Raw genomic sequence first — 13,968 nt, 5'->3', positions numbered from 1 at the left:
CTCTTTCCTTCCCCTATTCCGTCGTACGTGGAATTGGAAGGCCGCCGCAGAGATAGGGTAGCATTTAACTCTTATTTCCTGGGACTCGGTGCTTCGTACGGAGAAGCCGTGCTTTGACAAGGTGAGGGTCTGTTTGTCGCTATCGATAATCCCTCCTACTCGTTCTAACCACGTTTTTCCTAAGATCATGTCGTAGTTGTACGCAGAGGGCATAACGTACGCAGCAGCTTTCTGCTTTAGCCCTCCTACGTCTAGTGTAAACTCTGTAATCATGCTTACGGCACTCTTTTGCTTGTTCACTCCTTCTACAAGGATCTGTGGTATCTTAATGCGCGGTAGGTTATTCGTTCGTACGACCTCTTCGGTAACAATGCTATACGTGCAACATCCGTTGTCTACCATAGCGGTAGCGTGATTGATTCCATTAATTGTAACATCAATAGACATAGGGTTCGTTGCAGCTAATTGGCGGAGAATCTCCTTCCTTGGTCGTACGGTCTCTTGGACCTTACCCTTATTCTGCCCTAGCTTGCGCCTTTTAGCTAGGGCTCTTCTTTTCCCGACTCCTCTGAGTCGGAATTCGCTACAGTAGAGATAGTAGCCACCTTGGGCTGTTTGCCTCCTTCTTCCGTATGAGAAGTAGATCTTCTTAGCTTAACTTGACACTGGGCAACACGATGCCCAGGCCTTCCACAACGTAGGCAGGTTCCTTTCTCCCTCCTTTCTTGGACTTGAGCCTTTGTACCCCAGAACTCTCGTGTCGTACGGGGTCTCATAACTCCCACAGTGGGAGTCCAGTCCATCGCATCGCTATATTGACTAGGTCGAGGGGGAGAAGTCGTACGAGGTGTGTAGTCAGTAGAAGACTGATCCACTGCTTTTAGGTTCTCCCAGGTAAAACGTATCCTCTGAATAAACTGCTCGTACGTCTCTGCAGCAGGAGGCTGATAGCCTACCTGATAGCGTAGCAGTCTCTTGTTTAGTGAGTTCTTGAGGTAATCGATCTTTTGTGCGTCGCTCGCGGTGTCGAGTCCTGCCTCTAAGAACTTGAGATCAAAGGATTGCACGTGGGGAACAAGCTCTCCTTTTCCCTGTTTCGTCGTACGAAGGAACTGCATTGCCTTCTCCTTAATCGTGGGATCAATGAAGAACCCATCCAGCTGTTGCCACAGACTCTGCAGCGAGGGGCTAGACCTCCCTTCCATAATCGCGGTAACGTACGTTCTTAGGGCTGTGAATGCCCATCCTTTCGTACGTGTAATCACATAGTGAACTTGGTCACTCTCGCTCGGGTAAGCTCTTTGGTCGGCAAAGAGCTTCGCTTGTACGCGCGTCTTCCATTGGGCGTAGTCCTCATGACTACCCTTCTCAAAGACCTCTACGTCTGGTAGGCGCGGTTTCTCGTATCGTACGGGCTCTTGGATTCGGCCCGATGTTGACGTGGCAGGTGGGGTGGTCCCACCTGGACTCGGCACACTCAGCGTCCTCCTCTGATCCTCAACAATTTGAGTCAGACTCTGGAGTTGCTGGCTTAACATAGCGTACGACTGTCGTTCCTGGGTCGCTTGGTTCAGGTCGTTCTGTAGTCGTCGTACGTGGTCTCGAAGTTCCTCTACTTCAAGAGCTCGGCTTCTCTCTGGGGGGAGGTCTGTCCGACTTCCGCTTGATTCTTCCCAGTTCATCGTATCGTCGTCTACCCGTGCTTGCATCGTACAGGTAGGGTCTTGCTAACTTGTGACACTCAACAAGCAGCCGTTCTCAATTCCAGCTCGTCTCGTACGAGAAGGAAGAGTCGTTCTCGATTCTTGCTACGCGCGCAGGAAGAGTATCGTCCTCAATTCCAACCCGTCTCGTACGAGGAGGAAGAGTTAAAATAAAAGAAGGTGTTGATCCTTCTTCTAATGTTATGGGCGGAAAGAGGCCTGCTAACGAGTATGCATTTGCTCCTATGTACAGAAGAAGAAGGATAAGGAAAAGAAGAGTAGCGTCCTCCTCGTACGGTATTTATCCTCCGTACGCTAATACAAAGATAGATAAGCGGGAAGTTCTTCGGCGTAGCCTCTTGTGGTACTTAGGCGTAGCCCCTTACAATAAGTTTCTAGCGAACTAAGGGTTTAAGACCTTATCAGTACATCCGCGTTGAGGCGTTGTTGTCCTATTTTTATTAGCGTAGCGTATTACTAGAACTCAGTCGTGTAAGTAACAGTAGATTTAGTTTGTTTTAGTGTCTAGATTTTTTACTTTACAATTATAGATTTCTTAAAAGGTAAGAAGATGTCTCGCATTTTTCCTTCAAATACGTCCTAGTCTTGAACTAGGGTAGTAATACTAGCGTCGTTAATAGTTTCGTCTATATAGCGACAGAGGATAACGTTAGCCTATTTCTTAGTATCTCCCCTAAAGTAACTAGTAGCTATGATAGTTTTGTTATTATCTTTAATTCTATCTCTTTTAAAGTGAAAATAGCAGTTAACCTAGAGGAGCTAAACTCTAAGCTTACTACAGTTGCTATAGTACAAGTCAAGCTTATTACTGCAGCTAGTAGTTTATCTAGTGTAGGAAGCAGTTAGGGTACCTATTAAAACGTCACTTATCTTAAGTGTGTTTAAAGTGTAGAGATCGTCTAAAGGTCATCTAGGGTTAGTTCTTAGCGAATAAGTAGTGTCACGGTAACCACCGTGGTTCCCTTGACACTGAACGCGCTACAGAATCCGAGTGCTCCGCTAAGCACCAGGATTCTGCTGATTGGCCGGCCGGGCCTAGCGCCATGCGCACGGCCCCCATCGATAACTTCTTACCGCCTGTACATGCTGATTCTGTTTCCTTACGCAACGTCTTGTATTACACCAGATATCGTACGTAGCCACAATTAACGCTTCTAGTAAGCTCTTAAACACGTGCTCGTAGCATCTCGTGACAAGTAGGTAAAGATAGACGAGAGGGTTGTACTAGCACGATTAGTAGATTAATGTAATAATACAAGGTGTGTTAACGTACTGTACAAACTAGTAGCTAGCCTAAGGAAGAAGCTGGGATTTGCTAAGACCCCACTAAAACTACAACTACACACTATAATACAGCACTATACAAAATAGTAATTAGAAATCGCAGTAAGCCATTCTACTCAGAATATTCTACAACGTCTTCCTTATATGTGCGTAAGTTATGTCTTGCCTTGCTACAGCGTCTATAGTGTTAGGGGTAGTTATAGGCAATAGTATTTGCTTCACACTACAAGAGAATAGTGGGGAATAGCTCTGTATTACTACACTAGGTGGGGAGGTCGTGAGAATAATTCTTGCTTATCCTAACGCGCGGAGCGCAGGTTATAAGCAGGTTCCGAGGCTAAGGCGCGAGCGAGAGAAGCAAACATGTTGGGACCTTAATCGTCCTCCTCGCTCAGCCTTTGACATCTCGTGTTACATATAGCGTCTTTAGGACAATTTACCTACTTTGACCTGCGCTCTTTTCTTTACTTTCTTCCTATTACTACGCGCGTTAAACTCCTTTAGAGTTGTAAATTGCACTCCCTTAGTAACTATAAGAGTACCCTCTTTTTAAATCTACTTTCTTTATCATAATTTAGGTTGCGTAGCGACTTTGTTAGTAGCTTAAAGCTTAGCAACCTAGTTACGCATTAATACTCTCTAATACGCTATTAACTCTGCGCCTTTAGTAAACCTTTTTAGGGCCTTAACTATAAAGGTTCGTAAGCTATTTATATGCTCTACATCCTTTAGCAAATTAGGTTTAACTATAACCTAAATTCTAAGGTATTACTTAGGGTATAGGATTACTGGGGACTATCCTTAATAGTAGATTATAGTAGAGTTCGTAGCTAGACGTTAAGCTTGAATATTACAGTCTCAAGATTATATAGAACTAAGCTAGCGCCTTAAAGGGTTCTTGTCACGGTGCTGGCCTAGATAGCCAATTAGAGCGCGCCAAGCTGCTAAGCGAGCAGCTGCGCGATCTCTGAAATTCTTGTGCGAACGCGTCCCGTCGTATGCTCCTTGAGCTACGTCCTTGTCTTTAGCCTGACCCGTACTGTCAGCGATACGTAGTGAATACACCGATCACGTGCACCTATCTTCCCTGCCTGCCGACCCCGTGACAAAGGTAGGTATCCTTACTTAGATAGCTTTAAAACATTTTAGACAAATACTACCTCTTTAGATCCTTAAAGAGCTATTAAGTTAGGCGCGCGATCGCGTTGTTAAGGCGTCCTAGCGAATCGCCTTTAAAGTGTCACTTTAGAGACGCTATAGATAGTTCTAGCGCGTCGTGTTGTTAGTGTCGCATCTTTTTAGATAGCCTTTATTGCAAGCTGTATATCTACTTTATTTAAGATCTTTTTTACGCTGTTGCGTTGAGGCATTACGACTTGATTGAAGTTTAGTGAAGTCTTGGGAAAAGTGCGTGACTCGCTTGTGGAGTACGTTAATAGTTGTGCGTAGTGTTACAGGTAACACAAAGGATTCTCTCCTTGACGAGGGGTGACGGGGTAGAAGGCCAACCACGTCCTCGTCAGAAGTTGGTGATCGTCGCGGGGCGCGGGGGGATCACGTGACTGGATTGGCATCCCGCCAAGACAGGGCCTCCGGGAGGCCAGTGAGGCAAGGGAGGGCAGGACCAGAGGCAATGGATATAAGAATGTGTTGGATTTCATTATTACATTCGTTGTGGTCAACTCAAATAGTTCATCTCTTACACAGATTGTCAACTAGTTATTCTATCGTTTATAGAATAGGATTGTCTTTACCTATTGGTTAACTTCGATAACTCTTTTCCACTACGAATCGCCAGACAAACCTCACGGATTACCGCTTAAAGTCTACCTCGCCTTAGTACGGACCGAGCATAGAGAAGTATAGCCTAACCCCGTGTAACACGTAGGGCTATCGCTAGTCCTTAGCGTAACTATTAGTCACGTAACAGGTGTGACGGGCTAGAGCCCTTTGCTCTCTTATCCTCGTCTACGACCTCGGTTTTCTCCTTCTTCGGCCCGATAGGCGCTCAGACGCTATCGGCCAATAGTTCTTCCAGCTCTACACCTAGGTATATACAAAGGAGCTCGTTTTTAGTGAGGAATATTTTCTGGCCTGTGCGCCAACTTCACTTTTTTGGCTGTACGGCCATACAAAACAGGGAAGAAACAGCACAACAAGTCTGTTTTTTGCTCTATAAAAGATGAGGCTACTTAAACATATGTAGACCTATTAATAAATCGATTTTTTAGAGTTGCGATTAGCCATGGAAGTTGTTTCTTCCCTCATTTTGTATAATCCTGCGCACCACCTTTGGAATCCCCATCACCCACCGATTAATTAGTTCTTGAGGCATGGCCTCCCATTCGGTCTCCAATTGCTGTCGGCACTGCTCTGGTGTACAGCTTGGGGTGAATTGCTTCGTTACATGACGTCGTAACCATGGCCAGGCATGCTCAGATGCGTTCACATCTGGACTGTGACCTGGCCACGCCATCTTTTCGACCTTTTGAACTTGCAAATAGTCATTTGCGATGTGGGACTTATGTGGAGGAGCTCCATCTTCAAGTAAATAGCATGTGATACCTTGGTTTTTTAGTTGCTTGATCCATGGAGCGACCTTCTTAAGGGCTCCTTCGCGGTGGCGATACCCATCCACACCACCTCTAGACCTGATACTGTAAGTAGATCGTGTGTATTCTTCTTCATCACCGAGAGGTCTGTGATCTAAGCTTATATACATAGAGTAGTGGGCTGATTGGTCGCTGGATAATCCACGTGACCATGCAAGGTACCCTGGGCTTACACACCTCCCTCAGGTTCGAACGTATGTAGAAGCTGATGTGATCATAGGCCACCCCCTACCCTGTTCAGGTAGAGCTGCTTGTTTGAGTGCGGTGGGTAGCCGCTTGATTGGAGCAGTTCCAGGTGGGGATCGTCCGCCGTCGCGGTGTTGGTTGATCTCGCTGATGAGCGTCCTCAAAAGCATATGAGATCTAATTGCCTCTCGCTCTGTATGGAGGTTGGTGGTATCCCTAACAAACATGAAAGTAAAGAGCGTAGGGAGTACAGCCTCATTAAACCTGTAAAAACCGTGTAGGAAAAACCAGGAAGAGTACTGTACATTGTAGAGCTCATAATTTAGGAAATGTGTTGAAATGCAAAAGTGATACCCAATTTTCGTGTCTCTGACGAGGCAACAGTTTAGTTAGACCATCTGCTGGCTGGCTTTTGGTCTGTATGTATGAAAGATTGATGTTGTGTGCTTGTGCTTCCTGGCGAAGCCAGTGATGATGTATATCGACGTGTCGCAGTGAGGTCTTGAGGCGTGGCGTAGCCGTAGTGACTAAACGAATTGTCTGCTGGTTGTCACAGAACAGTATTTGCTCATTGCCTGGATCGAATTCGATGTCCTTGAAGAGCCTCCACCACCAGAGAAGCTCAGTGCCTGCTGATGAAGCAGCAACAAGCTCAGCTTCAGTGGTAGACTTGGTAACACATCGTTGAAGTGTCGCTTTCCAGTCAATAGGGCCGCCAAACAGGAAGAATATATAGCCTTGAGAGCTTTTCCGTGTGGCCTTGTGGTCTGCGTATGAGGCGTCGGTTGCACCAAAGAAGTCTGGCTCATCGTGATCGACGATGTGAGCGATGTCGGTGGATATGGAAGCATCGTAGTAGAGCGCTTGATCCTTTGTTGCGTATAGATAGGCAAGCGTCTGGTAAGCAGCGTTAATGTGAAGCTGACCTGGATTGACTAGAAATTCTGCCAATTTTGAGTGAGCTTTAGAAACATCAGGTCGAGTAGCAGTGGCAACATAGCCAATTGATCCAACTAGTTGTGCGTATCTGAGTTTGTTGGAATCGCTCTTTGGTTCGTCAGAAGGAAGCAGTTCGTCAAGTGGAAGCGGAGTGGCTGGAGGTCGATTGAATGACTTTGGTGATGGATACTTAGCACTGAGCTTGTCAAGGTATGCTGCTTGTGATAGCCACATTGTTCCAGTTGACCTGCAGCGATGCGTCTGTATACCGCAGAAGGTGGCTAGCTCCCCAAGCGACCGAATCTCGTAGCGTCGCAGCAGCTTGCGTTTAAAGTCGTTAAGAGCAGCTGTGTGAGCTGGTCTAGCGAGGATGACAATGTCGTCAACGTAGAAGAATACTATCAGTTTGTCGTTCTTCCATAGGCATGGTGCATCTTTGACTTCTTGCAATCCAAGCTCTTTAAGAGTCTTTGTGAGTTCTTTGTACCATAGGAGTGGCGAGGTTTTCAAGCCATACAGCGCACGTGCAGTTTCCAGAGATGGTCAGGGTCAGAGAAGCCTTCTGGTGGATGGCAGTATACTGGTACAGTAAGCTGAGCATTCGTGAAGGCGTTTACTGCATCGTACTGTCGAACCTCCATGTTGAAGTAGGCTGCAATGGCCATCAGAGCTCGAAATATCCGGATAGCTAGTGTGGCAGCGTACGTATCCTCAGCCGTGGTTTGAAGATCGCCTCGTACGCAGATTCGAGCCTTGTACTTGGTGAGATATCCTTCACTGTCAAGCTTGTATTTGAATACCCAGAGCAGTGGCAGGACCTCGTGGTCTTGAGCGTTGAAGTCCTTCCAGTTGATGATCCTGTAGGTACCTTTGCGCTTGACGTCAGATATTTCGCGGTGCATAGCTGCTATGAAGCCTTGCTTGTGTTGGGCTGGTAGCTTCATCACATCCTGGTAGAATCGAGGTTCAGGGAAGATCTGTGTGATGAAATCGCGTTTTAGAAGCTGTAGTGGATGCCGCCACAAAGGCAGACCAATATTTGTTGACGAAGAAGCTGCTGCTTTTGCGAGAAGGCTTTCGAGCTCGTGTTGATCCTTCAGGAAGGATATGCGTTTCGCGTAGGTTGCTATCGATTAGCTCGCGGTTTCGTGCAGCGTTTGAATCATTCGTGTCAACTGCGTTGTCTCGCTTACGCTTCCTTGATGTTTGAGTAGAAGTTTGGAGGTCTGGTGTAGGGCTGCGACTAAGAGTAGCTGATGAGGCTTGATTGAGTGAATCAGCATCTGAATTAGGAGAGAGTGTAGTGACTGGTGTTGGCAAAAGAGGATCGCTGTTGAACGGATCGTGAGGCTTCGAGTGATTGTCCAGAGGCGACCTGAATACCGTTTGGTCGAGTTCTGGTGCAGTACTATACTCTTCTTCTGAAGAGTCTTCCAGATCTTGTATAGGTGGCATTTGAAGTGTGTAAGTGGTTGTCTCAAGCTCCTCGCCTTGCAGGATTGGATCAGATTCGTCCTGGTGCTGATAGAAGAGGTCTTCCTTGAATGTCACATCTCGTATCCGAATAACCTTTCCTTGATGTGCTCTGCTCCTTGCATTTGGTAGCCAAACTCGGTAGATGTTTGAGGAGTCGTATCCAACCAGATATCCAATAAGTGCGCGTGGAGATAGTTTGTCACCTCGTGGTATCTGTGGGCGGAGTGCGTATGCGCGGCAGCCGTATACTCGCAGGTGAGCAATTGAAGGCTGTTTCGAGTAGGCCATTTCAAACGGAGTCTTCCAACCAATTGTTCGTGTAGGTGTGCGATTAAGTAGATAGGCTGCAGCAACGTATATCTCAGGAGCGAGCGGTAGAGGCAGATTTGATGTAACGCTCATAGATCGGCTTCGTATGATCAGGCTCTTGCCTGAACGTTCAGCAGATCCATTCTGCTCCTTAGTATGCGGTGCTCTGATCTGAAGTCTGATTCCTTCTTGATTGCAGTATGCTCGTGCTGAGTTGTCTGTAAGTCCATAGCCTTTCTCATCGTCAGCGATGATAAATGTGACCGTGGTATTGAATTCGCGCTTGATAGATCGATCAAGGCGAGTAAGGACTTTGAGCAGCGTTGCCTTGTCGCGTTTTGCGATTGTATACACAAAGTTGAGCTTTGTGCATAGGTCAAATCCATGGAAAACGTATCGATGTCCGTTGTAGCCAGTGACGTCAAGCTGGATGAGGTCGATGGCTACTGTTTCGAAAGGACGAGATGCGCCAACCTCGTGTCCAATACGACGTGAGATAATCTGGTGTGCCTTGTTCTGCAAGCATTCTTCGCAGTTGATCGTAGCTGGAGCAGAACCTGTAGGTGGCAGTATGCCTCTGACGTGGCTTGATAGCTGGTCGATAGCATCACTGCCTGCGTGTCCTAGCAAGACATGAAGCTGTGGCTTTGTGAGCAATCGAGGCTTGAGTGGCAAGGCTGAGTACTGAGGCCTGCGCTGATTGGTTGCAAAGGCTGAATGCTGTGTGGGTAGTGCTGTAGGCTGAGAGCGATGCACGACTAGCCAGTGACCTCCCAATTGAGTAAGCTTTGCGACTTCTTTCTGGGGTGTTCCTGCGCGGTACAGAACGTTTCGACCAGAGTCAAAGTGGACATCTGATGACGTGAGACGTGAGAGAGAGACCAGGCTGGTGAAGAAAGATGGGATTAGCGCTACTCGTTTCAGCGTTGTTGTCTTGATGCCAATTGGTGTTAACAGAGGTATTGTGACTTCTCCCATGCTTCAATCAACATTTCTGAACCCCCTGCTAGGACAATGTCGTCGTCAGCTGCTGGGGCCTTCCACTGGAATTCAGCAGGGTTGTTGCAGATGTGGACATCAGTGGCAGGATCCAGCGTCCATGAGTGGAGGAGCGGATAGTGTCGGAATGTTAGCTGATTGTTGAATGCGGACGAAAAGACTGCATATGCGTTGTGTATGGATCGGTCTGTAGGCTGATCGCCGGCGTCGATATCGATCGAATCAGGTTCGACTCGCTTATCAGCTTCCTTGCTTTTATGCTTCTTGTGGCGCCGATTCTTTCCCGAATCTTGTTCAGTAAGCCTCTTGTGTCTGATTTCTCAAATGTCGTAATCTTCTTGGCTTTTTCCGGGTCTTCAACAAATCCTCGTGTTCTGAGAGCTGTGTCAATGTATGGACACTGACCCCAAAAGTGATTGTCTCCACATAGACAGGGCTTTGATGGTGTCTCATCACCTCTTGATCTCTTCTTCTTGTATGGAGATTCTTGGCCATTCAAAGTAGCTCCAAATACACCTCCATGAATGTTTGTCTTCCTTGAGTGTGTCGTTCGATGATAGCGTAGGAAGTTTGCAGAGGATGGTAGACAGCTGCGACTGGTTTGGTATAGGCACGTTGCGATTTAAATTCCATGTCTCTTCAGCTTTGAAGATGTTGAATGAGACACTTGCAGCGTATGCAGCATCAACTTGCTTCACAGCTCGTACGAGATCCTTGTGTGCTCGGAAGCCATGTACTTCAGGTAGATCAAGTTGCTTCGCACGGTTGTAGGCTGTGATGAACTCACTGCACCAGTCTTCGATATTCGATCGTCGAGCGTGTAGGACTTTGGCTGCTTCGTACGCCTTTTGAACGCGATATTCTTGATCAGCAGTCGTTGGAGAGTAGAGTTCTTGAAGCGTCTTTATCTGCTCATAGATCGTTGGCTTGTCTTTGATGTGATAGAGTAGATCCTGCTGAATTGTCTTAGTAATGTGTGCTTCAACTTGTCCCAACTTATCTTTCAAGCGTCTGTATTCTTTGATGTCCTTGTAGTAGTTGCTGAGATCCTGATTGTACTGCATGAGAGCCTGTTGAGTAGGCTGAGTTGGTGGAGATCCATCAGCATTGACAGTAGGTGCTGGTCGAACAGGCCTCTCAGGCTTATGGAGTGGAAGATGGATCTGGTCAGGATCAATATACTCCCATACGTCTCCTGCTTCAGCAGTGCGCTTGACAACAAAGATCCAGAGTTCCCAGTTGCTTTGGCCTTGGAGGACAATGTCTGAGGTAACAGTGTTTTTCGACATGCTGGTAGTGACGCTTGTAGTAAGGTAAGACAGTAGAGTAGATAGGTAGGACGGTTCAATAATAGAAAGAGCGGATTAGGCCGGGCTCATAACTGTAAGTAGATTGCGTGTATTCTGCTTAATCACCGAGAGGTCTGTGATCTAAGCTTATATACATAGAGTAGTGGGCTGATTGGTCGCTGGATAATCCACGTGACCATGCAAGGTACCCTGGGCTTACAGTAACAACTTGAATCTGCGGGGTGACCAAGGGTTAAAGGTTCTTGCTGATGTACACATCTCGGTCACCTAACGCGTATCGATATACAGTGTTGCTTGGTTCGGCTGGGACTTGCAGAAGCGGCGAGGCGATTAGCGATCCGTCTTGTCGAGTCCGTGATATGATGCTCGCCATATTCTCGAGGTTTGCGCAATGGGGTAGGCAGAGATGGTGTTTTTCACCGATCAATCGGGCGGGCGATGTAGAACGGGAAGGTTGGCCGGATAATCGATGCGGATTCATTCATATGACATGTGCTAATTCAGGGTTGCGATACAGCTGACTCAAAAGAACCACCCTTGGAGCAAAGTGTGCGACAGGCTGGGACTTTTGCAGGGAACGTTATCCGTCCCATAAAAATATTACACTACACGACCTGGAAGGACTGCTTGCTCCGTGCAATGTCACGGTCTTCGGATGTAATGCTGACCTGATTCGATACAACAATCACATGCATTCCATGTTTTTGACCAACGGTGCTCTGCATGCGATGCAGGTTTACGTCGCCTCCCTCCACAATGTGTTCTTCGCTCTCGTTGTCGAACGTTAGGCTTGTGGAGAGGTAACGCGCACTGTGTGGCGCCGATCGGCTTTGCTTGGATGCGCCGCCCCCGATGGTCACAAAGCCACTGCCTGAGGGCTTGTATGGTTCGGCGTTGCTTGAGCCGATTGTACTAGGTAGGAAGGGTGTAAGCCAGTTCTTGAGCAGGGGGAAGATCATGGGTAGGTTGGTAGTAACGATCGCGACGAACGTTTCGCGAGTACCCCATGAGGCTGCAAGCTCACCGCCATGGACGGGATCCTAGAGATCGATCAGTCTTGATTTTCCCCGGTAGTCAGGAGATAGCGTCTTACCACAATGACATAAATGCTTTTGAGCGTCGCACACACAATGACCAATATGCCAGCACTAAGCACAAGCGTAGCAGCAATCTTCTTGTACTTCTTTAGGCTCGACTTCCATAACATAGGAATCGGTATCAAGAGCAGATATACATCGGTAGACACATTGAAGACGAATGTCATCCAAATAATCGGCTTCGATACCGCTGCTTGGCATGCGTTCCCAGGATCAGGACTGATCTGCCAGTAGTGATTGAAAGGCCGGCAGGAAAGGTAGATTGTGAAGATGATGACGATAAACGTAGTGATGATCAAGCCGAGAGCGATGTAAATGCGAGTGGTGTATTTCTGCAGGCCGCTCTGTGTGTCGTCGCATATTAGTTAGAACTCCTAGATTTAATGCGATATATGCACGTACAGTTAAACGAAGGTAGAAGAATGCTACACATAGCTTGAGCGACCAAAGTAGGCATGCCGCTGTCGTCCAACCAGCTACTTGGATCTTAGACCCGATAACCCTGGAGCCTTGTTAGCCACATATGCGAGGAATGCAGTGATTTACACTAAAGATCAACGTTTTTTGAATCGCTTGTACGATGAACTGGCTTTGTATATACCTCATAATGTATTCGGGATCATCTTGCGGAAGCGCACTACGCTCATCCGGCGTCATGCCATTGTTCGCGAGACCGTGAGCAACTACCCCTAGGTTGTACCCGAGGCTGCATTGAGCTGTGTAGATGAGCTGGTGAACGGATCGTTAGTAAAAAAAGGTTAGATGATCAAATGTGATTCCTGGTACTTACAATAGCAACCCATATTAGATAGTCGTCCAATTTTAGTTCGCGAAAGCCTACGGCGGAGATTCTGGCGTACGTTCGCAGGAATGTGAACGAGACACCAAATGCATAAAGGGTCCACAGTTCCACAGTAGCCATGGCTAAACTTACGGTCCTTGAGGATCACTTGGCAACAGTACTGCTGTCGATCTTTACGTCGATCGAAATCTATACAAAAGCAGGATAACAAAATCGAATATATATCCTGTATCTCGAAATGTACACGACAAGGACATGAACGGGGAGGTCCGATGACAAGCGTCTCGGGTGACTAGTAGTCACATTTAGGCTGGCGAAAAGCCCCTGTTTTGGGTCTGACGTAAGCAGAGCACCAAAACCTTCGTAGCTACGCATCAAAGCGAGCTCTTATTTAAATCTTTTAAAAACTCAACATACTATACCTATAGCTAATATCTATCTCCAGGAAAATGTCTAGCTAGATATCTCAACTACTTGCTTTCATGCGCGGCTGTAAAGGTTTTGGTGTTCTGCTTACGTCAGACCCAAAACAGGGGTTTTTCGCCAGCCTAGTCACATTAGCTTCTTCAGCTTCTAGTGGGAAAAGGCCGCAAAATTCGAGGCCGCATGGCCGAGGGGATCAAAGTTTTCAATAAACCCTCGATCATGTTCGTGGGTCTGTCCTTGCCACTAGGCGTTGTGCTTTGAAACCTGTAATCCTGAGATCGGGTCTCCGCACCACGATCATGTTCATGCGCGTAAGCGCATGCATTCCATTTTGAACTGAAAGATCTACCGGGTATTTGTCAATCTTCCTTGATCTGCTATGCAATGAGAACCAAGTCTCTGGAACGATCAGGCGCGCAGCAATCACTATAAACCACGCAGGATTTAAAGTTCTCGATGCAATGAAAAAAGTGGCAGAGCATAAGCGCCACACAGGCACTAGCGCGGGGTTAGCAGCAGTTAGACGGTTGTCAATGCCGCTCGCGGGATCTTGTACGAATATCGAACCAATGGCGGCAATGCCGGTAGTCCATGGAGACTATCTTCAAATTACTCACGGAACCGTGCCCCACCAAGTCCACTCGACAGCATGCAGGCACACGAGTCGAGGCGAATAATGGTACGGGCAGGGGCGGTTGTGTTGCCTTGGTACGCGTAGGATCAGGTTCGCACCAATTGTAACCTCGACTCCATCCTTCGATCTACCCTGTCCCGTCTTCACGCCATACATGGGCAAATCGTTTT

At 47.2% G+C, this 13,968-nt stretch overlaps 1 protein-coding gene across 1 annotated transcript; it reads right to left on the bottom strand.

The window, feature by feature from the left end:
- Window positions 1-11,444: 11,444 nt before the first annotated feature.
- On the bottom strand, window positions 11,445-12,858 carry ALTATR162_LOCUS7028 (uncharacterized protein; the record flags this gene model as incomplete). The annotated part of the gene is made up of 5 exons (XM_043314654.1): window positions 11,445-11,879; window positions 11,933-12,280; window positions 12,339-12,438; window positions 12,538-12,665; window positions 12,727-12,858. 5 exons carry the CDS (start codon window positions 12,856-12,858, stop codon window positions 11,445-11,447), a joined length of 1,143 nt encoding a protein of 380 aa, XP_043170589.1.
- Window positions 12,859-13,968: the final 1,110 nt, after the last annotated feature.

Source organism: Alternaria atra (genome assembly GCF_907166805.1).
Source record: "Alternaria atra isolate CS162 genome assembly, contig: 27, whole genome shotgun sequence".
Taxonomy (NCBI): Eukaryota; Fungi; Ascomycota; class Dothideomycetes; order Pleosporales; family Pleosporaceae; genus Alternaria; species Alternaria atra.
This window is presented reverse-complemented; position numbering and strand designations above follow the sequence as displayed.